This window comes from Protomyctophum bolini, assembly GCF_963924005.1.
Source record: "Protomyctophum bolini genome assembly, chromosome: 22".
NCBI classification, from domain to species: Eukaryota; Metazoa; Chordata; class Actinopteri; order Myctophiformes; family Myctophidae; genus Protomyctophum; species Protomyctophum bolini.
Genome location: NC_137883.1, coordinates 7,205,300 through 7,230,527, shown reverse-complemented (window position 1 = coordinate 7,230,527; position 25,228 = coordinate 7,205,300). Strand labels below are relative to the sequence as shown.

The 25,228-nt window shown below is 41.4% G+C and overlaps 1 protein-coding gene across 1 annotated transcript; it reads right to left on the bottom strand.

Moving 5' to 3' along the window:
• Positions 1–1,467: 1,467 nt before the first annotated feature.
• On the bottom strand, positions 1,468–24,953 carry LOC308309596 (rod cGMP-specific 3',5'-cyclic phosphodiesterase subunit beta-like; the record flags this gene model as incomplete). The annotated part of the gene is made up of 22 exons (XM_080755506.1): positions 1,468–1,503; positions 2,188–2,271; positions 3,223–3,297; positions 4,810–4,873; positions 6,243–6,350; positions 7,298–7,398; positions 8,880–8,967; positions 9,394–9,503; positions 11,124–11,231; positions 12,085–12,231; positions 12,767–12,832; positions 13,661–13,804; positions 14,829–14,978; positions 15,285–15,332; positions 15,951–16,017; positions 17,565–17,641; positions 17,922–17,996; positions 18,890–19,030; positions 19,489–19,578; positions 22,355–22,519; positions 24,255–24,566; positions 24,795–24,953. Coding segments are annotated over 22 exons (2,415 nt in total), but the record flags the coding sequence as incomplete, so codon positions are not given.
• Between the last annotated feature and the right edge of the window lie 275 nt (positions 24,954–25,228).

Below are 25,228 nucleotides of genomic sequence, written 5' to 3'. Positions count from 1 at the left end.
TACGGGAAGAACAAAATAAAGTTTCTTTTTTAGAACATACCGGTACATAAATAAGTTGTTGCTCACTAATTACAGTGAGCAACGGTTTAATCTAATCTGGACCTAACCTGTGTTATACAGCACATGTACAAATATCACAATAATGCACAATCCATATTTGGGAATAAAGAGTTCCAAACATTTTGTACAGCCTTTCAAATGGTTGATGTGGAAGGACCTGTCATTACCGGTATACTTACTGTACAAATAACTATGTGACATCATAAGAATACACATGTAGTCCCAGGTGGAGAATATTCACACTTAAATGGGACATTATAACATATACATACAGTGGGCCTATAGGTTTTCTGTTGTAATTCATATCGCTTGGAATAGGGTTAAATATCTGTTCACAAACGCCTATGGAGAGATATATACGGTAGGGTAGGCTATATACACTGACACGGAGCAAGACAGGAACGCCCAAAAACGTCACATCCGGTTTTTTACCCTGGGCAGAATTTTCTATGGCTGCGAATGCAACTTTTTCCAATCCTTAATCACATACGGACAAACATCTATGCCGATAATATCTAACTTGCGGAGGTAACGTGCCTTGTCCACGGGCAACAGATCTTTCAACGTATGGCATTGCAAATACGTTTGATAATCGCTACTCTGCGCAATATTGTTTTGGAAATGCCGCAAATTGCATTGCAGTGAACGAGAGCAAATCTCAACTTACCCTGGGGGTGGTGACTCCGCCCTGAATACGCGATGTCGTGTCAGTGTATATAAAAGTTCTGGGTCGTAATGGTTGGTGCGGTTAAAACATCATGACACACAGAATACAGTCACCCCAAGCCTCCATTATGGTCCTCAGGTAATGTTCCGAGGCATGGCGGCTCCTGTCGCCTGTTCATGGGTGAAGTCTCTCAGTCTCAAGGACCAGATAATTGTCTTTATATGTCGTTTGGTGTTTGTATAGGATGCTCCCTGCAGTCAGATGAGGACCTGCACATTCTTCATTCAGCTTTCATTGGAATTGAACAGCATTTGCTGTCTTGCCTTGGAGGTGAGACACTGACTGGTTGGCCGTGGTGGTCGTTGCATTCTGAAGTCCGTCCATCACCTCCCTAGTGCACAGCTAAGTCTTTGGTCCTCTAGCATATTGTGCACGACTTGGATCCTTCCATGTAGAGAGAAAGAATACATCAGTCGACGATACAGTTGTATTTCATTAACCATTTTGTAATGCAGAGTACCATAATTGGTTATACGTTAGCAGTGTCTACTTGAATGCTTTTCTGAAAGCATACACCACCATGGTTATTATAGGACTTCCCTATATGACCACGGCTAAAATGATTCCATTGTCACCACAAACAGTGGTGGAATCACAACAAGCAAATTAATGATAATACTCATATTACCAGCAACAATCCTGGAGTTCCACTCCTGCCTGTTTTTCATCAGACCATCAAGCATGGGCTTGGTTAGTGGATGGAAGCGAGCAAACTCCTGAACAAAGAGTGAAGGATGACATTTAGATTGTGCACAGCATTGTCTTCACACAGACCTAAAAAGGTCCTTTAGGTTTGTAGTAAAAAGGTTGCCAAAATCACTTTGAATGAGAGGCTATGGTTGCCTTTTTGTTTCAGTGAAAATGTTTTTAAGCTTATATCTTTTCGCTTGGATGAAAGCTTATGGGTTGCATGAAGTTAATTGCATGAATGAAGTTAATTAAAGATTACACACACCGATGGCAGGGGAAACCATGCAAGGCACCAACCAGCACGTCGGGAGCAATTTGCACTATTACATTGCACCAGCACTATTGCACTTGGGTTATTGTACAGTATGGTTATTTATTTGATGCCAGTGGTGAAGCTCTAAACTGAATTTCGTTGTTTCATGCAAGCAATGACAAATAAAGATCTCTATCTATCTATTTGGGTTTCAGTGTCTTGCTCAAGGACACTTCGACACCAACTCTGGTGGAGCCCTGGTTGAACTGGGAACCTTGTGGTTCCCATCTGGCTACTCTACCCCTGAGCCACTGCCGCCCCATATTATGCATCCAGAGAACCAAATAATTACAATCGAGAAACTAGAAACGTCTCTTTCTGTGGCATCAACCGGCCATAACCCTAACCCTAAAAATAGTTTAGTGGTCAAACATTTGTGACTGAAATAAAACTTTACCGTGAAGACAAATGTGCAGACAAAGTCAATGAAACCACACTGTATCTTTGGAAGTTGTGCAATGCAGTTTCTGTCAATCATTTCCTGGGGGTAAAATAGAGAAACAGATTTTTAGAATAAACATGCTTCCTTGTTGTTCATCGCGGTCCGTGATGATGTTTGTGACTTGGGAGCCCAGTTGGGACTGTTCTCAGGTCTGTTCTCTACAGCACTGGTTCTCAATCAAGGAACCCCCGAATCGACATTTATTAGGCCACGGACCCCCATTTGAAAAGATATGCCAGTGCACCCGATAAGAGAGGATTTTTACGGCTCTAGCAGTGATTCCGAAACATAATAATGTGTACAAATGGAACCTAATGGCCCCTAACGAGACCATTTGGTTCCATGTGTACACTCTCTGCGTTACAGACCCATAAGGCTCCATTTGGTTCCGAACTATCTCTAATTTAGCCAGGGACCCCCTGGAACTCCCTCAAGTACCCCTAGGGATTCCCGGACCCTGCTCTATATGGCAGTGGTTTTAAAACGTACACATTTCAAGGACCCCCCTTAACTCTGACAGTATACAAATGGAACCAAATGGAGGGCTGATTTGGTTCCTTTTGTACACTGTCAGGGTTACAGACTTCTGAAGGTCAATTAGGTCAAATAGAAACCCCTCAAGGGACCCTTAGAGTCCTGGACCTCACTTTGAGAAGCATTGCTTTAGGCTAGTGCTTTGATGGTCCACTAGCCTGACAGTGTGTCGGGGGTTCGAGTCCCGATCCCAACAACCTTTGCTGTGTGTCACTCCCCATCTCTCTCTCCCCATTTCCCTTTCAGACTACTTTACACTATCAAATAAGGCAGAACCACCAATTGGAGGGTCCAGAAAAAAAGAAACGTCCAGGAGTCAATTGCTTGCAGGGTTTGAATTGGTGAATTTACAATGATAGACGTTGTAGTTTTTTATCTCAAAAACAGCAAAACATAATCATAGACGCATGCATGCAGGAAGGAATGAATGAAAGAGTACATGCTGTTCAAACTTACAATAGGTGCCTTTTTCAGTATTGTTTTCTCCAAGTCTCCCATGTCCCACATTTCTTGTGCTAAAAGCGCGGCCTTCTGCAAGGGGTGCGTGCGTATGCACGCACGCACACGCACACGCACACACACACACACACACACACACACACACACACACACACACACACACAATAATTCAATGAGCTAATTAGCAGACTTCAACAGGGCCACACCTAAAAGTATTACTTCCATTCTATAATGCTCTCCTTAACCCACTTCCCTCTCGCATTCACTGTAATATTATGTTAATGAATATTTTGTAATAATCTAAACCTGCCCTCATATACAGGCAAACCTGTCTCCTGAGTCCTGAGAGAAGACAAACTATATGCACCCACTGCACACAAAGTGGAAACTGAGCTACATTCGCTAACCATCTGTCCACTGTACCAACATCAGAGACACATACTTCCCACAGATTACAATCACCCACGGAGATTTTGAAAACATGACTGAGAAAAAACTTGCATACTGCTGGCCGGCTACAACAATGTGCAAACACAGCAGCATGATTCGTGAGCTGCTGTGATAGGAGAAGGATATCAAATGGAACACAACCACCCTAAAGACCAATCATTGTGTGAGATTGTGAGTACATATAGTGAGATTCTTGGTACATAGAAATTGATTTATTCTAAATTCTGACTTTCAATAAAATGTTGTTTTGATTGTACTGTTTCACTTTTTGTTTTGGCAATGTAAATGTAATCTTCTCTCATGCCAATAAAGCCCTTTGGATTGAATTGAATTGTATGGATATATTTCTAAACTGATATTTACGCCCTCCGTTTAAAAAAATGATAATAGACACTAGAGAACATTGAATTATAAAAATAGGTCGAGAATGTACCGATGTCCTACAAACACATTTTTGGGGGGAGGCTATGTGTCAAGTCCTACACTGAAAATAGCAGATCTACAAGCTACAAATGTTGCGTCCGTGACACATTGTGAGCTTGTAGATCTGCTATTTTTGGCGCAGGACATGGTCATTCAACAGATTTAAATTAGGCTGAAGAAACAGCAAAACGTGACAGACAGCCTACTGCAAGCATGCAGGTGTCACAAACTTCAAATGTATTAATATTTATAATATAATATGAACACATCATGAATGCTTCTACAACGTATGATGTTATAGGTGCCCAGTAGGCTAATATAGCTACCAGAATATTTGAGACTTTGAGTATAGGCTATATAAATTTAGTTGACTTATTATTATAATGACCATGGGCAAATGAATGAGCAGTGATGTCATCGTTTCTCAAAAGCTCTGTTTCACATGACTATAAAGATTTACAGATCCACTGAAACGGATATTTTGGAAAACCTTCAGTCATTTATCTGTTTCCAAAAATGCTGGCATTAACATTGCCCTATTATAGCGACACCAGGAAGACGATTTTTGCAAAATAGTTGGTTTATATTACTCAAACAAATTGTGTGATGTGTGGCGAACTTAGTAGTTTGTTTTGTTGTTGAGTTCAATGATTGTGTGGTCCTTCACATAAGCTCTTGTGAACTCTTATGTGAAGCTATAGTGCTCCTCACCTGTTGCGATAGCTCCCAGGGTTTTGTTAAAGCTGAGAGGTCAGCTGCGTTCATCATCATTGCCCTATAAAGGGAAATCAAATAAAAGATTTGTCAGTCTGTGCCCTTCACTAGTAACTAATGCATAACAATTCATGAACTGAACGTTGTATTGAATGTTATATGACAGGGGTTGACAGTGACACTAACAACCTGCCCACCTGGTAAATAAAATGGTTGCCCGTCGGGGCAGGTGCACATTTTGAGTGGGGATGCAACTGTCTTTATAGTTCGCTATAAACACAACATGAGATATAACTGTCTTGAACGTGGTCAGAGCGCGTCTCTCCCTATCTCTCTACCAAGTCCCCACCCCCTCACCACACACACACACACACACACACACACACACACACACACACACACACACACACTGAGTGTGAAGTGGCTATGGCGTGTGCTCCTGTGCAAACAGCTAATACAAGCTTACAACATCACCAGGTTGCAAAATTCTCAAGCCAGGGCTCAAAATTGCGACCATTTTGGCCGCAAATGCACCTGAAATTTAATCTGTGCGACTTAAAAATATATATTTGGGAGCACCAGTGTGGCTGTCCATAATTTATGTCAAACTGCATGGGGGTCTTTGACCTTGACAATATCTTATCTTTTGAAATGGGGGACTGTGGGACGTGTACATTTTGGGGTAGTTGCCATGAAGGTTTCCCTACCATGCATTTGTAAGTTATGTAATGTTATAGTGCTGTTTTAATTAATTTAAAAAACACACTAATATGTTAAAATGAACGGTAATTAACAATATTTTTTTGGGGGGGGGGGGGGGGCAAGTGGCCATATTACCTGAGACCTTAGTGTCAAGTCTGTCAACCCCTGTATGAGCTTAGTCTTGTGAAGATAGCCAGAAAAGCTTTTTTACATTGCAAGCTCACTCATTTTATACAGTTCAAATTAAAAGTTATGACGGAAAATTACTGGAGCAAATCCACACTAATAGAAGTTTCAACATACTGGGAAGTGACCCCAATGGGAGCCCAACACCAACCCCCCGCGGGGGCCTGAACCAAAATGAGAAACCGACTGAATAACTGACATGGCCATGGCCAATCAATAGCACCTTGTAGCTATGGGGGGTAAAATGTACAGTATAGTGGCTCCAAATGCCCAGTACAGGTCTGTAACATAGGTCTGTATAGCACAGAGTTATGGGGGTCCTTGAAATTAAAACATTATTAAAACATTATTGAGAACCACTGGAACCACTGGCATTTGCCAGGGAAATTAGAAGGATTCATCCTCTGTAGAGGAGTATGCAAAGGCTAAAACTATGTCATCTAGATAGCATATTATTGAGACAGCATTCTATTGTGTTTACTTATAGTTTCATTGTACAGATAAGGTGTGAGCACGTCTGCGTGCGTGCGTGGTGCACTCACGTGACAACCTCTTTCCTTGTGAGCTCTAGGGACATGTACTCTATCCACTTCTTCTCATCTGTATAAGTCACAGATTGGTCAACAATCCGCTTGAACGTGCCTCTCTTCCTAGGTATAGGAGGAAAGATGGATTACGAGTTAAAATAATAATAACTGCATGTTGCTGTAATAACAGTAGCTACGAGGCCTGACACAAGACGCTTACTGTACATCATCACCGTTTATTACCCTGAGCCAGAATTCTGTTTCTGTCTACTATTTCTTCATTTTCATTTCGTAGTAAATGTATATCAACAATCCTGCACTAGTGTGTAAGGCGGGGAAATTAGTAGATCAACTATTAATAAAACAAAAAATCCATAGATAGCAAAGAGATAAGAAAAGAGCAGAATTCGGAATAATACGGTATTATTATTTACCGTATATAGAAAAATATAGCAAAAGGGAAAGAAACAGTATGAAGGACCGCCCTAAGCCTTTGCATTGGTTCCGCAATGCTGTTCTTTTGTTTTTTTTATCCCAGATGTTCCAGCCAGTTTTAGCCCATTCATTGAATGTCACCGGACAGTACAATAGGCACTAGGCGGAGACCTCTGATCTTATGGCGATACGCAAGACTAGGCGAGGAAACAAAACAGTGTGGGAAGGGACTGAAATCCCGTAAGAGGGCACTTTTGGACAAAAATAGCAAAAATAGGAGAGCTTGTAGATCAGTGAGGCTCAACCCTGCACTCTGCTCTACTGGAGATGCAGTGTACGACATGGATTTTGAAACAAATTAGTTCAACGCAAAATGCCTGCACTCAAGTTCAGGAGACTTCGGAGGAAAAAAAGCAATTCTCCTGAATGCTGCCTTCTGGAATGGCATGGAAAGAAAAGGAGTGGCATTTTGCATTTCTTTCACCACGTAGTATACGCTGCATTCGTGGTCTGGAGAGGGCAGTTGTTTGACAGACGGGTAAAAGGGCAGGGGCTCCAAGCCCCCATTGACGTGTCACGTCTGTGTGTGTGCACGTCCCTGGTGGGTGAGACGCGTGTTGAGACGCGGTACTGACTTGAAATGCAGAACCAGATCGGTGGAGATGATGCAGATGTCCATGACGTTCATGACGGTTTCAATCTGCCGCTTGCTGAGATTGATGAAGATGTTCAGCATCTATAGAGTTGAAGAGACGAAACAGGTTACAGGGTGGCTGATGAATTATGAACTGCAGTTGGTGATTTGGCAGAAGTGTGTGAACTGTATCCTAACCTAGTCGCAAAAAAATGTGCATTCCTATAGCTTTTAGTGTCCTGAAAAGTAACAGTTTTGCACATATACAGTGGAGTTTGTATTTCTGTTATTTATGCTATCGTGCAGACACCATGCAGTTAAACTCCAAAATGTAAACTCTCATTTGTAAACTGAATCAACTGCATCAACACTCACCAACCCTTGTTTATAATGGAGACTCATGAGGGACCACTCGGGTGGTCAACCAAAATCACAACGTAATTGTTTCACGAAAATGAAGAAAACGTTACTTAAAAAAAAAAAAAGCAATACTGCCTCATCTATATTGGTATTGTGACTTTATAATATAATTGTCAGATACGTGAATGAAAGGGAGAGAGGGGGTGGAGTTAGTTGCTTTAGCAGACAGTTTGAGGGTCCAATAGAGTTATAGCTGGTTTTGTTTGAGGCAATTTTCAATACTTTTCATTGGATTTTTTAAACCAACAGACTCTGAGTAGAACCGCTGCTCCTTCACCTGGAAAGGAGTCAGCTGAGGCGGTTCGGGCATCTGGTTAGGATGCCTCTCGCGTGCCTCCCTAGGGAGGTCCTCGACGCACGTCCCACTGGGAGGAAACCCCGGGGCAGACCAAGGCGCAGTTGGAGGAAACACATCGACTCACTGGCCTTGGAACGTCTCGGAATCCCCCAGGAGGAAGTCACTAATGTTGCTCTGGAGAGGGAAGTCTGGAGCACTCTGGTGGAGCTGTTGCCCCCGCGACCCGACTACGGATAAGCGGTTGAAGATGGATGGATGGACACAGACATCAAGGGTGTTCAATAGCATTGATTTATGGGGGGGGGGGGGGTTAGCTGGTTTCTGCCTCACAAACTCCTCTGACTTGAAAGTTGAGCAGGGTGAAATGTACAGCATGTGTGGAAAGTAACTAAGTACTTAAGTATAATTTTGAGGTATTTGTACTTTTACTTCACTACAATTATTTGAAAACTTTAGTTACTAGTTACTTTTAACGATTTTAATTTTGATTAGAAACCACACATTAACCACTTCAACCCTATACATTTCGGCCATTTGAAAATAGCCGATCTACAAGCTATCTGCTATTTTCAATAGATTTTGTACACATTTTGAACTTGTGAAATGGCACATTCTGCACAATGAGTACTTTTACTTTTAGTACTTTAAGTACATTGATGCCGATACTTTTGTACTTTTACTCTTTGATGCCGATACTTTTGTACTTTTACTCAAGTACATTTTCAATTCCAGTACTTTTACTTGTAACGAAGTCGTTCTAAATGGCAGTATTGGTACTTTTACTTAAGTAAAACAATTGAGTACTTTTTCCACCACTGACAAGCATGCTACAAATCTAACAAGCTACATGTTTCTAAATCCTCACCTCATCATTCAGGAGGAACTTGGAGAACTCCAGATGGTGGCGCTCCTGAACGGAGGTGCCATGCAGCTTAGCCAAAGGATTATCTGATCTTTAGGGGGGCAGATAGAAAAGGAGAAGAAAACCTGAAAGAGCTATCCACAATATGAATGATGATTTAAGTATTTTTCTAATAAAAAAGAACCAAACGTGTTTATCTCAAGGGGGTGGGAGCAATAAGCTATGCTTCTTCTCACTCCTTTTTAATTTGCTTATTTTTTAAATTATTTTGTACTGCTGTTATTCTGACGTTTCTGTTTGTATTGTTTAAAAAAATAAATAAAAAAAGCTTTATTCAAATAAACATTTCAACTCTTAACTCGACAACTCAACTTCACTTTGCCTAACCATAGCGTTAACATCCCGGAGCAGATCACAATATGCATCTACTGAACAATGTAGGCTAAGTCTAGCTATGAGCATAATGTCTAGATATTAAACATTATGCTGAGAAAAGCTGTTGAACAGGTTGACTTACTTCACATTGTAGAGGTCGCTGAGCCCTCTGTGGTCTAGATCATGGCAGAAGCCGGCTGTGACCATAGCCAACACCTCCACGTCAGTGTAGTATCGCTTTAGGAGCCCCGTCTGGGCGCGCACACACACACACACACACACACACACACACACACACACACACACACACACACACACACACACACACACACACACACAAGGAAGAAAGAGACTGCTTGATTCAGTGGTTCTCACCCTTTTCTGGAAAAAACGTACAAATGGGACCAGAGTCTGTTTAACGGCTTGAACCCAGCATCGATATTCTGGGGGGAACATTAACCCGGAATATAGCAGATCTACAAGCTCACAACGCCACACATTGTGAGCTTGTAGATGTGACATTATTTGACAAAAAGACTTAGTGCAGAGTGACGGACAAAATCGGTTCAAGCACAGAGACAACTCAGGTCCAGTTTACGAAGTATACCTGTAGGCTCTATGTCTAGTCTAGCACTCGCATGACTGTTGTTTCCTGCAATGTTATTGGCTACTGAACTCCAGACGCTTTGACACGTTCTCCCCCCCCAGCGGGGTGGAGCCCCTTGTCTTTTAACCGTTTGGCCTCCAGGATTAATTAAAGAATGACTATTACTATATGCCAGGATTTCCCCCCGTTCAACCCTTATTTTGAAGATCCAAAATACCGCGACGGGAACGGGATGTTGACATGATGGTGCGTGTGTGTTGTAGGTGTTGATCTCTCGCGTAACTTGCGTTTATTGGCTCGCTTGCCGAGAGAATTCATTAACGTAGGTTACGTTTATCGGCGGGGATTGTGTTAAATATCGACTACTTGAGTCTTGAACAATGGGCTGTCTGGAGGTGTGAAGTGCATTGCCGTGGGGAAGAAAGGGTGACAGGGGTCAGTTTGACCGAAAACGAACAGGCAGAGATGGTACAGTACTGTATACGTATGCCTAAATTCATATTTAGAAAAATGTTTCAGATGGAAGAAAAGAAAATTGGAGATGATTTGAATCGAATATTTAGGAAAAGTCATGGAAGGGTGTGCTATAGAGGAGTGGCTTTCAACCCTTTTCATATAAAAGAGCATTCTTTATTCGGCATTTGAACCACGGACCACCATTTGATGAGATTTAGCCTCTCACACGCAAAATTAAATAATATTTTGTTACGATTTTATTCACATTTCTATGCTGTATTGATGTGGTACCATAGGAGAGATAACAGGCAAAACAATGATAATAATTATAACAATTATTTTACATTCTCTAACTGTGAAGACTTTTAAATTAACTTAGTAATGCAGATGTTTATCAAAAATGGACCCGTAAGGGTCTGGAGATCACCTGGGACCTCCTCAAGGACCACTGGTTGAAAACCACTACTCTAGACGTTTTACACTAGTATGTGGAAATCATTATTGCTACTATACCGTTAACATCAGCTCAGTGGCCTTGTGGTTAGAGTGTCCACCCTGAGACTGGGAGGTCGGGGTTCAATCCCCGGCCGGGTCACAAAAATGACTCTAAAAATGGGACCCAGTGCCTCCCTGCTTGACACTCAGCATCATTCAAGGGTTGGATTTGGGGGTATATAAGTCCCCGAGACATACTAGCGTCATGTCTAGGGGGTGTACTTGTACATCAAGCTGCCTCACGCTACAGAAACATGAGATATGCACCTGCCCCTATGGGCCTCATGGCTCGGCAAGGCTACTTACTAACTTACCGTTAACATGGCAAACATGGTTTGTGCCACATTGAAGGCATGGCGCCAGTTGTGGTAAGGGAGTTTCCTGTATCCCTTCATGATTGAGTAGATGAAACGTACCAGCACCTGGTCAGAGACAGAAGAAGGGATGTGCTTTTAAAGGGATTGTGACATTTAATTTTTGTTTGCTTGTATGTTTTTCTTAATTTCTTTAGGTTTTCTGAGCTCAATTGCATCCCAGAAACCTGAACTTTTAACATTCAGTAGATTTTCTGTGGTCTGGGGTTTTCTGCCCAAAACGAGTGCTCTGATTTTCCTGCTTGATTGTGATGTCACAGCAAGCAAATCCCATATATGACAATGGGACTTGCCAGTAGATGTCACTGTTTTGCCTGTTTTCATTGCAGCTCAAAAGGCTTCACAGACACAGAAACAATCCCAGGCCACAAACCACAAGGTTTTTTTGGGTGTAATTGAGGTCATGAAAAACTAAAAGAAAAACTAAAAATAAATTAAAATGAATGTCATGAAAACTTTAAGGTTTTTGAAAAGGCTGCCCCAAAGTGACACACATCCTGTCGTCCTGACACACATCCAAGCTCGTAGCGCGCCACAGAGTGGCACGCTACGAGCTTGTAGGTCTGCTATTTCTTTTTAATCGTGAAAATGTGGCGCAAATTTGGAATACGTACATATTTTTTCAGAACGTTTTTAACTCAAATCTTTGCTTCTGGGGGGGGGGGGGGGTCCCTGGAACAACATATTTTCAGATGGGGGTCGACGGCCAATTACATATAATTTTTGCGGTCCTTGACATGAAATATTGAGTACCACTGACCTAGAAACATGAGGCTTTTCAGAAATCTAGAGGATTTAGGAGACATTTTTTTTATTTCTACGTCAGGCCAAAATGTTTTTTACAACAACAGTACAGTGTATAAAACACAGCTCGTCTGTCTAATCATGCAAGCGTCGTTACCTCCTGGGGAATTGTGTATTTCTTCACCAATCCAAGCTCAAGGTACATCGCCACGCTACACTTGATCAGATCCAGTTCTTCGATAGGAAGGTCTGAGAAGTGGAACGAGTAGAGATCGTACTGTTCTACTAGTTTTTTCCAGGGTTTCTAAAGACGGTAATAGGTGTGACGAGAATAGAAATAGAGCAGGGAACAGAAGAGTATTACTTTACTACAGTATCATTTATTTTTGTGTAAATAGCAGATCAACAAGCTCACAACGCATTGCTTAGCGATGTGCTGTGTGAGCTTGTATAGCTCTACGATGTCCACTATACGGTTGTTTCTATTGTGAAAGTATTTATTCTATGTTCATTTTAAGACGGTTTTAGCGCTGGCCCTGCGGTGTGATATGTCTTGTTGCACGTTAGGTTACCACACCAAAGGGTAACCATGCAACTCCTTGGCTCCAAACGGTTACAAGGAGTTAACGCTAAAACCGCCTCGACCCTTTGGTGTGGTTTGGGCCGTTGAATTCCATGCGTTGAATCACCAGGGTCAACGTGGGTCAACGTGCAACAAGACATATCACACCACAGGCACAACTCTAAAACCTTTGGTGTGGTTAGGGCTTTAGGAGAAGCTGGTTAGTAAAAATAAATAAAGCATAAACGTTTGAAGCTGGATGTTACCAACCACGTACCGTGATGGCAGATAATTCGTCCTCATCACAATTATTGGTCTCCTCGTCATACATCTCTCTGGTGGGCTGAATAGAAAAGCAAAAACAAACAAACGGCAGCAGTGAATAAAGTGTCTGGAAAGATAGAAAGTCACTTCTTTAATGGCCACATATTGACAAGCACTGAGAGCATTCAGTGACACAACACAAACCGAGCTGTACTGTACACTGTACTGTACTGTACTGTACTGTACTGTACTGTACTGTACTGTACTGTACTGTACTGTACTGTACTGTACTGTACTGTACTGTACTGTACTGTACTACTGCTAGCTACATATCGGATGGTACGACAAAAAACTACCATACCTATTGGGAGAAATACAACAATGTGCGAACGCAAGATCTGTGAATTGTTGCGACAAAAGGTTAGCCAATGGAATACAACCACCCTAAGGACTACTATCTGTACGAGGTAGACCTACTGCACATGTAAACAGAGCAGCTACCTTTAAACACATCTTTAATTAAGCAATAAGCCACGAGAGGTCTCAGGTTACCGGGTATTTTACAATGGCTGGGGGCGTAGGCAGACCCGAGGCACAGCCGAGGGTCTTCTACCCCCCAGACAAAAACTAGACTAAAATGTTAGGAAGGGACTAGTGGACAAGAGATCCAGTATGTCATTTTACACTTTGTTGCATGCTGAAAATAGCAGAACTACAAGCTCACATGTTAGTCAACGAAATCAACTGTAGATTTAGTCGACTAAAATCTTATGACTAGTCGACTAAAACTAGACCAACACTAAGACATTCCGGGTGACAAAAATGTGACTAACACTAACTTAAAACCATTCAAGAGACTGTGACTAAAACCAAAATCAAAACAATACTGGTTTGGCGTTGCACTGACCAGGACCGCCTGTATCTCGTCGGCTCGACACTTGACGTGGTACATCACCATGTCCTCGTAGATTCCCTTCCTGTGGTCCAGCTTGTTCATGGCGTCGTAGGTATCTGGACACTGGACGGACCAGCCCAGGAACATGGCCAATGCCTGAGCACCAAGACACGGAGCAGCAGAAGTGTATATTTGTATACGTCTCTAAATGTTATGATGAATTGAAAACGGTGGACCCTCTTGTAAACAAGTGCAATGCTTCATTATGGTGTCGTCCACTCACAGTTAATAACAGCATTTGTATTGAGTTGTGCTTGAAATGTACTGCAATTCTGCAAACTGGTAATAAGTACTTCAATCAACTTAGGAACTAAGTGAACCGTGCGGTGCTGTGCTTTTTAGTTTTTCAACAACAACAAAAAGTACCTGTAATTGAAAAATTCAATTAAAATAAAATAAATAATAAATAATAATAATCACAGAAAAAAGGAAAAAAAAACTAAAGCAAAACAAACAGAACTTCATGGGTTCTGGAAGGTTCTAGGTTAGCAACGTTATGTAGACAACATTATGTTTTGTGCTATAGGCTATGTATATTTTGTACAGTACAGGTTAAGTACCATTATTAATAATGGACTCTTGCAAAACAGTTTAAATTACTTGACAAATATGTAACAGTGTACAGTACGACAACATATACCTCAAACCCTAATCTAACCATAACTGCAAGCAGGGGAGCAGCGCATGTTGGAGCGCATGTCAGACCGTTGTTTCTGCATGTCGGACTAATGCTCCGTCGGAATTACAATAGGATCCCATTGTACCTCCATAAGATAACATAATGTAGGCACTGGCAGGGTACAGTATTGTACCTCCATAAGATAACATAATGTAGGCACTGGCAGGGTACAGTATTGTACCTCCATAAGATAACATAATGTAGGCACTGGCAGGGTACAGTATTGTACCTCCATAAGATAACATAATGTAGGCACTGGCAGGGTACAGTATTGTACCTCCATAAGATAACATAATGTAGGCACTGGCAGGGTACAGTATTGTACCTCCATAAGATAACATAATGTAGGCACTGGCAGGGTACAGTATTGTACCTCCATAAGATAACATAAAGCATATAAAGTAGGCACTTCCAGGGTACAGTATAGCCTATACATTGTACCTCCATAAGATCCTCATCCTGATCATCAAATGGCCTTCCATCTGCCCTGTTGTAGAAAGTGGCCACGCCCACTATGTCGTCCTTTGTGTTGACAATGGGCAGAGAGAGGACATTCTTTATGGTCCAACCACTCTCATCCAGTGGCCCCTTCTGCAAGACGGGAATGACATAGACAATATTTACGTGCGCTTGTGTGTGTGTGTGTGTGTGTGTGTGTGTGTGTGTGTGTGTGTGTGTGTGTGTGTGTGCGTGCGTGCGTGCGTGCATGTGTACATTTTCCATAAATGAATGCCCTACTTGAGCTTGTAGATCTTCTACTTTTTCTACATTTAAAATTTGAATCTTGAAAAGTAACAGTTTGGGACATAATTAATATGAAGGTTTCAACTCGGTACAGACCACAGACAGACTTGTTGTTCTGAAGGTGTGTGATGTAATGTTCTTGCATGATCTTACCTGGAATTTGAACATTTCCTCTTCAACCGGATTCATAATGTTGCAAATCTGTAGAGCAGGAGAGTAACACGTCGCTTCAATACACATTTAGTAAATGGGACATACTGTAATTATGCCGTTAAGATGGATGAGAGACAATTACGGTGAATGAAAAGCAGCGTTGATTTTGTCGGATAAAACTATGACGAAAAATGTTCGTCGACTACCTTCTTTCACTGACAAAAACTAAATGAGCTATGAAAGCTATGCTGACTGAAACTAAGACTAAATATATTGACAATTTTGTCTACAAATAAAAACTAGACTAAAATGTTACGAAGGGACTATACTCGACAAGAGATCCTGTATTAGTAAAAGACATTAATTTGACACTGGGTTGCATGCTGAAAACAGCTGATCTACAAGCTCACAACGCGTCGCGCTGTAGATCTGCTATTTCCGGCACGTGTAAAATCAGCCACTACGACGGCATCAAGGCCAGCCAAAACACATTTTGGTCGAATAAATCAACTGTAGATGCAGGTCGACTAAAATCTTATATTTAGTCGACTAAAACGATAGGCTAACAGTAAAAGTTCCAGGTGACAAAAATGTGACTATACAACTACATGAAAACTATTCCTCGACTATAAAAACTAAAATCAACAGTGATAGAGAGTGACTCACGACGCCATGCTGGGCGACGTACGTGGGCAGGCCAGTGCACAACACCCAGTGGTCGTCAGGGGGAGTCCTGAGGAACCAAACAGCATGGTCAGATGTTGTGCACAAACACATCCTTGGTCACTGATGATTTGTCCTTCAATAGAACAGTGGTTCACCCCTGTCAGGTGTTAAAGGAGCAACTTGGACACTCGGGCATGAAGGAAGCATGAGTTCAAGTCCGTTGCTCTCCCCTTGTCCCCCATATATGGGGGACTAGGTTGGCGGAGGGTGTGTAGAGCCCAGGATCACATTAGATGATTGACACAGGGGTGAAAAATAGGTTACAAAATCGTGGGATAAAAAAAAAAGAACAGTGGTTCCCAAAAATGTTTATGTCAAGGACCCCCAAATTGACACTAATTAGCCCCCATTAGTGGGACCCCCGCTAATGGACCGCCATTTCGAAAAGATAATGCCAGAGAGACCCCCATAAGAGAAGATATGTATACGGCTCTAACAGTGATTCTCAACTCGTTTAATTTCAAGGACCCCCATATTGACATGCGTTAGTCCCCCATTTAACAGCATTTCTATCTCTGGGACCCCCAATTTATGTTGTAAAAAAACAATGTTAATGTAACTCTGAGAGTGTACAAATGGAACCAAATGGACGCCGTTTGGTTCCATTTGCACACTATCAGAGTTACAGACCCATAAGGGTCCATTTGGTTTCCAAACTATATCATTTATAGTTTGATATTGATATCATTCATATTCACTTCGGGAACCACTGCATTGAAGGATATGCGTGTCAGACGTCATCATCATTCCATTATGTGGGAATGCCTACTGATCCAGTGGCAATTAAAGAACTACTTTTTGCAGCCTTGACAGCCCACAGATACATCCGATCCAAACGGAAAAGTCTGGAAGACTGCCGGAAGTACCATTATAACTCAATGGCTCGAGCGAGCGGAAGTTGAGTTGTGGCCTCAAATTTCCCCCCTCCATGGACGTTTGTTGCTGTTCCACTTTTGTCCAGTAGGTAGTGGCAGCTTCAACGTTGGGTATAGCCTTAATTCTGGGGGCTTGGCCGGAACCCTCAAACCAGAACTTCCTTTCCCTCAAACCGGAAGAAAATAATACCTTCACAATAAAAAGCCTTGACTCTGCGTAGTTTCGCTGATTTAATAAAAAATATCAATGTGAGTGTACTTTCCAGAGACTATTTAGTGTCTGTATATCTTTGTTATCCCACAGGGAAATTCTATTCTCATCGCAGGCTACGAGAGAGAGAGAGTCACGCTGTTATAGGGAAGGTGTTATTCTTCCAGTCTGAGGGAAAGGAAGTTCTGGTTTGAGGGCTTCGGTCTGATGACTATAAAACAATGACTACAACATGACGTAACGAAATAAATGCTGCCCAGGCTACATCTCAGGCAACAGACTTCAAATACGATCGGCGAGAGAGAGAGAGAGAGAGAGAGAGAGAGAGAGAGACCACGTCCACACGTCCTCTACATTTTCAAACAATTTCCAAAAATAGTGTAAATAGCAGATCAAGCTCACAACGCATATTTATTAAATACCGCCTCTAAAAGGACACTTCTTCTTAAAGTGAGTAACTTTACTTACGGGATGACTTTGATGTCTTCTTTGACGGTTTCACCCTGTGCCAAAATGTAATCAATGAGCTTGTGGAACTTTATCTCCTACGGGATAGGAAGAAGAAAGAAAGAAAAGGTTACCAAGAATGACTGAATTGTGTTACCTCTGTAATGCCTAGTGGAATACAACTGGTGCTGGTAATGTGAGTGTCGTGATGTTTGATGTTTGATTTTTAAGTAAGACCAGTAAGACAAATGAGTGAAAACAGATCTATAAGCTCACAGTGCACCACAATGGCAATGCGTTGTGTGCTTGTAGATGGTCCATTTTCATCGTGTGATTAAGTATGCCAGTATGTCTTAAATGGTTAAATGCAGCACATACCCTTCCGTCAGGAGTTAGAGGGCCAGCATATGGTTGTGCCTCTCCCATCAGCACTGGCCAGATGTCAAAGAACTCCTACGAGTAGACAGATATGAAAAGAAACACAAACGTCAGCACGGCAAAGCATGTTATAAGTGGTAAATCTATATAGCGCCTTTATATCCAAGGCGCTTCACAGAGATTGTGCATTACATTCACCCCTTCACGCACACATTCACACACCGATGCTGGAGGAAACCATGCAACGCACTATAGCCAGCACATCAGGAGCAATTAGGGGTTCAGTGTCTTGCTCAAGGACACTTCAACACTAACTCTGGGGGGAGCCCGGATTGGAACTGGGAACCTTGAGGTCCCCATCCGGCCACTCCACCCCTGAGCCACTGCCGCCCCCATGTCATGAATATTCTTATGAATATTAAAGGCACAGACAAAGACATTTACCAGGATTCATTCATGCAAATGTCAAAAGACACAGAAACAACTACGGGAGTGTATGCACTTACACACGCACATGCAAACAAACATATACCTACTCCCAGTTGTGGAATATAACTGGAAAGTACTTTTACTCATTAACTACTGTACTTAAGTATAGGCCTAGTTTCTACTGCACTAGTACATCTCAGAGGCAAATATGCTCTATTCATTGACAGCTTTTAGTGACTAGTGATGTTACACATTTCAATTATTCATATTATACAAAACATTTACATTAATTGGTTACTGTAGTATATTGTGATAACAATACTTTTAATCAAGTAACATTTTGAATGCAAAAGAAACATATATTTCTGCATAGTGGTATTGCAACTTTTAATAAAGTTAAAGTCTATAGTCTAGTGTCTACTTCCAAACACGCGCACACACACACACACATGCATACGCATACGCACGCCCATGCACACTCACGTGCACACACTCTCGCGCGCACACACGCACGTGCACACACACTAAATGTCCATTACCTTTTCCTTTGTCATATCCAATAAGGCGACACTATAGCGCTCACAGTTGAGGTAGGTTCTGACTGTATACAAGGCTTTGTGGAACTGTCGCTCGATGTCCGTCAGCTCTTCAAACACCTTGTTGGCAGACAACAGCAGGAGCTACAGGGAGACACCACACACACACATTCATACAGTATACGTTAACCCATTCTGACCTGAGATCAGATTCTAAACACGTCTTCTACATCCTGACAGTTTTCTGAAAAAGCTATATGTTTCTATGTCGATATATCGAATTTTCAAAAATAGCAGATCTACAAGCTCATAGCACTCGGTGGCGCGCTATGAGCTTGTAGATCTATTTTAGATCTATTTTTAAATACCGGTAGCTAAAGCATAACATAATGCTAACACCAAAAGCGGTTCCCGCCCAAAATTTAAATGAAATAACGTACAGTGTATGTATTTTTTTTTATCTACCAATATGCATTTGTGTTTATTTTGATTTAAATGTTACAAATTGACGTTACATTTTCAAATTGATTAGAACATTTTGGGTTCTAATTCTATCAAATAGGTGAGTTGAGTAGGGATTTCTATAAATGCAGTACACCTACCATGCCTTTACGCATCTCAACGTTGTGGAGGTGACTCAGCTCATTGAGATTTATGTTTAAGCTGCCAACTTTCAGATACGCTGTAAGAAGCTGTAAGACAAGACAGAATAACAAATTATGATACACAATATTGCAGAACCATCTTAAAAGCGGCAATCTGAAACTCATTTTTCAATTAACCAATCTGTATGGTAGACTATGTTAATACAATGCAAAGGCCTACATCTGACCTGGTTGGAGGTGGTCTCCCTACAAATGGGCTTTACGCACACAGAATAACTCCCTACTAGGTGTTACCAATGATTACTAATTAAGGCTCTGTTCCATTTACCGTACAGTGGTTCTCAAACCATTTAATTTCAAGGACACACCCAGGAGGCGGCAGTGTCTCAGGGGTTAGTGTCCGGATGGAATTCCGCGAGGTTCCTAGTTCAAACCCGGGCTCCCCCAGAGTTAGTGTCGAAGTGTCCTTGAGCAAGACACTGAACCCCTAATTGCTCCCGATGTGCAGGTTGGTGCCTTGCATGGTTTCCCCCGGCATTTGGTGTGTGAATGGGTGCACGATCTCTGTAACGTGCCTTGGATAAAGGCGCTATATAAATGCACCATTTACCCACATAACTCAGTGTACAAATTGGATCCGTCAGGGTCCATTTGGTTCCATTCATACACTCAAGAGTTACACACCCGTACAGGGCCATTTGAACCCACTCCAGGACACTTTGAGACCCACTGGTGTAGCAGTGTGTTTCCAGTGAGCCAACATGCACAATAGCAGAACCCTGACTCTGTTTGACCCGAATGGAACAGAGCCTTCATTAGTATTGGTCAAGGCTCCAAACAGCGACAGAGTCCAGGAATACCATTTAGGGTGTGTTGTGTTTCCCCCGATGCAGCTTAATGAGTTACAGTGGACAGGCCTTGAACAAACAAAACACTAAAGACTAAACTTGCAAAAAGATTAATTAACTTGAAAGCAAATTAGGAAAACAAACCCAGAACTTAAGAAACTGTATTAGGCTATTGACCCTTCCATAAAGGGAGCCATATATAGCAGCTCTCCCTGGGTGTGTTACCTGCTTGTTTCCCAAGCCACACTGAGCCTCCCTTTTATACCAGGCGAGACCATACCAAGAACACAGATCTAATTGGTAACCACTTAGCTCAAAATATGGCCCATGAGTCGATTTACACAATGATATGGTTTTACTAAACCCATTCCAAACACATGCATACAATTCAGGTGCCACATCATTAAGATAAGAGATCATTATAACACAAGAGCTCTTGGAACATAAAAGAGACACCCCTCCTGCTCTGTAGCATTGGTAGCCTACCATCCCCCACTCCATCAAGAGGAACACGTCACCTACTGCAGGAGACAGGTGCCAAAGAAACAATCATATCATACCTAAAAACACAATTCACAATAAACAGAAATGCTGTTAAAACCCATGCACCATCTTTGTGTCCTTAATTTATATACTTTATATAATGTTACTTCGGTACCAATGATAATATAAGAATAACATGCAACACTAATGTCCAGTCACACTGTTCTCCTTAAATGAGAGCAGCTGTGTGTATGCCTGTTTGTTCCTCTTTAGCACGTGGTAAACTAAAGTATCATCGGTAACATCTGTAATATGGCTGCATCATATAGTCCAAAGAGATGCACGCAGTCTTTGACCTTGCCCCTAATTGTGACTTTGGCCTTTGACAACAAGAAAACATTGAATCACTTCCAGTACTGTCAAACAATCTGTCCTAACCATGTTCTGCGCATCCGTGAACAAACAGTGGAAGACTCGTTTTGAGTACTTGGTGTATATTGAATACAAAAGCACAAGCTGTACAGTAACTGGGCCCATTGCACTCTGGGAAACTGACAGCATTTATCCTTAACCTCTACCAAAAACGTTTTAAAAATAGTCACAATGCGACACATTGTGAGATTATAGATCAGCTACTGCAACACCGTCATATGGCAAAGTATAAAATAGCTAAGTGGTTAAAACTGACCAAAGGGAGCTAGTCTACCAAAGGGCCACTGAATTTATCATGGTGTATGTAAATTCAAAACAACAAATAATCACTTGGAGATAGACCTTAAATTACCGTATTTGAAAAAAATACAGTCACTAGTTGTTTATATTCAGACAGCAGGAGCTAATCTCAGCATGTAATCTGTACTCGGACTACGTATCAGATGGCATAAGTCATATGTTCTTGCATCAAACTCGCACTCTCACTGTATGCTGTAACTTGTACGTCAAGCAGACGTGACCGTGTGTGACCATCCAACATACCAACTTGAAGACAATTAAAGGACCACTTCACCACTTTTCAACCTATCTTCATATAATAGGTCCTCACTAATAATCATGAAAAAAGGTGCAATTTTTTCATGATTATTAGTGAGGACCTATTATATGAAGATAGGTTGAAAAGTGGTGAAGTGGTCCTTTAATGTCACAGTGCTCGTAAACAACGTGTAGCAGCTTGATTACAATGACATAGCACTGATCCTATCAAAAAATAAAATAAAATAAAAAGGATATTTGAATTTAAAATCAGCAAGGGGTTTTTGGGGCACCAACGGTGGCTCACCTACATTCAAACATTTTCTTTGTTATACAGTATGACATACCATCCCTTTGAGAGATGGTTCCGTTTATAATTTCAACGTAAACAAGAAAACATCACAAATAAAACTTCAGTTCTGGAAGGTTTTAGTTTTAGGTTATGAAAGGTTCTGGGTTACACCTTTCAAATGTGTAGCCTACCAAATCTACTCCTTGTTGCTGATGGACAATACAGCCGGTCCTACAGTGTAGATATTTATGTTTTCGTTTGCATGACTCACATTTTCATCGTCAACTGTGAAGCAGTCCCCATTAGTCTTATTGAGAATCATAATCACTGCCACTATCCGGTTATGAATTCCCACATTCACAACGGGATAGGCAAGAAGGTTCTTTGTCACGTAATCCTTTTGCTCCTCATCAACCCATGAGCTGAAGTTCGTTTCCTAAAAGAGAGTAAATACATTGTTTTCATGTTAGTCTGTAATAGGCTTGGATCAAAATGACATGCATACATCACATACTGTGCACAGGACATGTGCACTGAAATGTTCTCAATAAACATCACAGGTCTACTCACTTCCGGATTAAAGGTACAATCATATAGTTCATAAATGTATCATTGTGTAAGGGTGTTGTAGTGGTATGCTGTGCATACAGTACAGTGTTACTGTCAGCCGTGTCAGACAGAAACATTATCTACAGCCTTATCTTCAGCTTTTTATGTATTTTAATAAAGTAGTGCCCTACTACTTCATCTTCATCATATTACATTACAGTGTCACACAAAAGTAGCAAAAATAGCCAATCTACAAGCTCACAACTTGTTGTCGCTGTGGCTCACAGCTCGTTGTGAGCTTGTACTGTACACTATTTTTGAAGGTTTTCAAGTATAAGAAGAGCTTGTGACTAATTTAACAACATTGGGTCCATTAGAGCATGATACGGTTTTGGACATTCTACCCGACCGCGATGGTGTGCCGTGATTCTTTGTATTTTTTCCAGTTTTTCATGTGTTTATGAGGTGACAGTACTTCATTGGACCCCTTGATGTGGTTGTTATGTGCAATGATGTATTCCCATAGTATTTAGGGTCTCTTCCTGGAGGCTGAAACCTTGACAGTCAAACATGACAATGAAAAACAAACTGTGATATAATTAGTGACATCACAATTTTATCTCCTCCCTATCATACAACCACAGCTGTGGGTGTGGCTTCAGTTCAGGTGGATCACCACCCATCACCACCCACCAGGCAAACTAGGCATACTTAATGAACTTGTGGGAGTGTCCACATAAAATTACATTTTAACAAATACTGTAAACTTTTTTTTTTTTTTTATAAATCTTATATAATAATAATAATACCTGATGGTCATGTTTTAGGGTGGGGAAAAAATCGCGGCGCTCCATCTTTAAAGCGAAATGAGGTAGAGTAAAGCAGACCTAGAGTTGATCCGTTTGAGATTAATGCTGACGGCTGACTATGATTCTAATCCCCAACTAGAGCGGGCCTGATGGAAACAAATGGATTATGTCTGACAAGGGCATTCATTTTACCCTCTTGTATGGCTACGAGTTCCCACCTGTCCATGCACTTTCACCCCTGATTCTCTAGTTTGGTCATTTGTCATTGTAGCCCACATTTGTTTTTAACTTTTTTTTCCTGCTATAAACAGGGAGACATAATTTGTACCAAATAATAGACCAGGACATGTAGGGCAAATAAATAGATTGACGTGTAATCTAATACTTTTGTATTGTTGTATTGTATACGTTTTAATTTCTGTTCTTATATTATCAATTAAGTATGCATAATGAATAGTTTATAGATCATTTGTTTCATCTATAATCTTTATTTTAGGAATATACTTGAGTGTGATAGCAGGCCTATATCAAAGAATTTGTTTGTGATGGTTTGCCTAACCATTTAATCCTTGTTGACAGGGGTCTCCCATGCAGGGGCGCCCTCGATTTTTCCCTCTACACTATTTTCGGTGAATGTTCGCCTATGACAAGCCCAGAATAGGAAAGCTATAGGGTTCATGTGGTTGTGTCATGCTCTTCAGTCCATGTGATCATATAACTATATTACATTGTAAGCACATGCTACCCTATAAAAATGCTACGCTTTGTTTGACATTGATATCAAATGCATGTTGTTCTCAACTTCCTTCATACCTTTGTGACATCTTTCACATTACAAGCCTTCGTGGTCGTAGCCACATGGCCGACAATTCCCGTGTCCAGTGGATAGACGATCTCAGAGTCTGGGTGCACCAAGCTGTATTCCAACGTTGAAGTCGCGCTAACGTTGAAGAGCCTCGTGGCAATCTCGGGGATGCCATTCCGTACGCGGTACATCCACAGGCTACACCGGTCCCCATGAACGAGGGCCAGTATTCTCTTCAGGATCTTGAAGACTACCAGTTCCATGTTGACCTCCTCCTGCATGTCTGCGATTAGCTCATCAACGAAGTGCATCTCTTCAACCTTGAAAGAAAGAGGGCCAAAGAAAATGCTGCTTGAACATGATTTAAAAATAAATATATATACTGTATATAGATACATTCATGCAAATAAAATGAATATTATTAGGACAAAGAATATGTAAACTTTCAAAACATGTAGGTGTAACTGTAAGACCATTAACACAGCTATAGCCTAGTATACACCATTGTCTAAAATACTGATAACTTGGCCTACTGCACATCGCCATACCTGGCAGAGTTCTTTGAAGTTAACGAAGTCAACCTTATCACCAGAGACCCCCGATGCCTTTGATAGGATGGCCTTGTCCATATTCTTGGCAAAGTATTTAGTAGCAAAGCTTGGGTTACTTTCCAGGAACTTTTCCACGTCTTCCTTGCTCACACCCATGTTTTCGTCGTCCTCTTCGCCCTCTCCTTTTGCGTCTGTTTCCTCTTCAGCTCACGGATGGAGTTCCACCGATAGTTCCTACAGCCTTCCAAACTAATCTATAGCTTGCAACTCCTCCAAACGGGCCACTGTGGGAAAAAAACAAAAAAAAACAAAAAATCAAAACACTCAAACGTACAAAAAACCTGGTGTCAATGAAAATATAATCCAAATGTTCCACAGAAGTGGTGAATACAGTGAACTACAAGAATAGTGTATATCTTTTCTCACTGAAA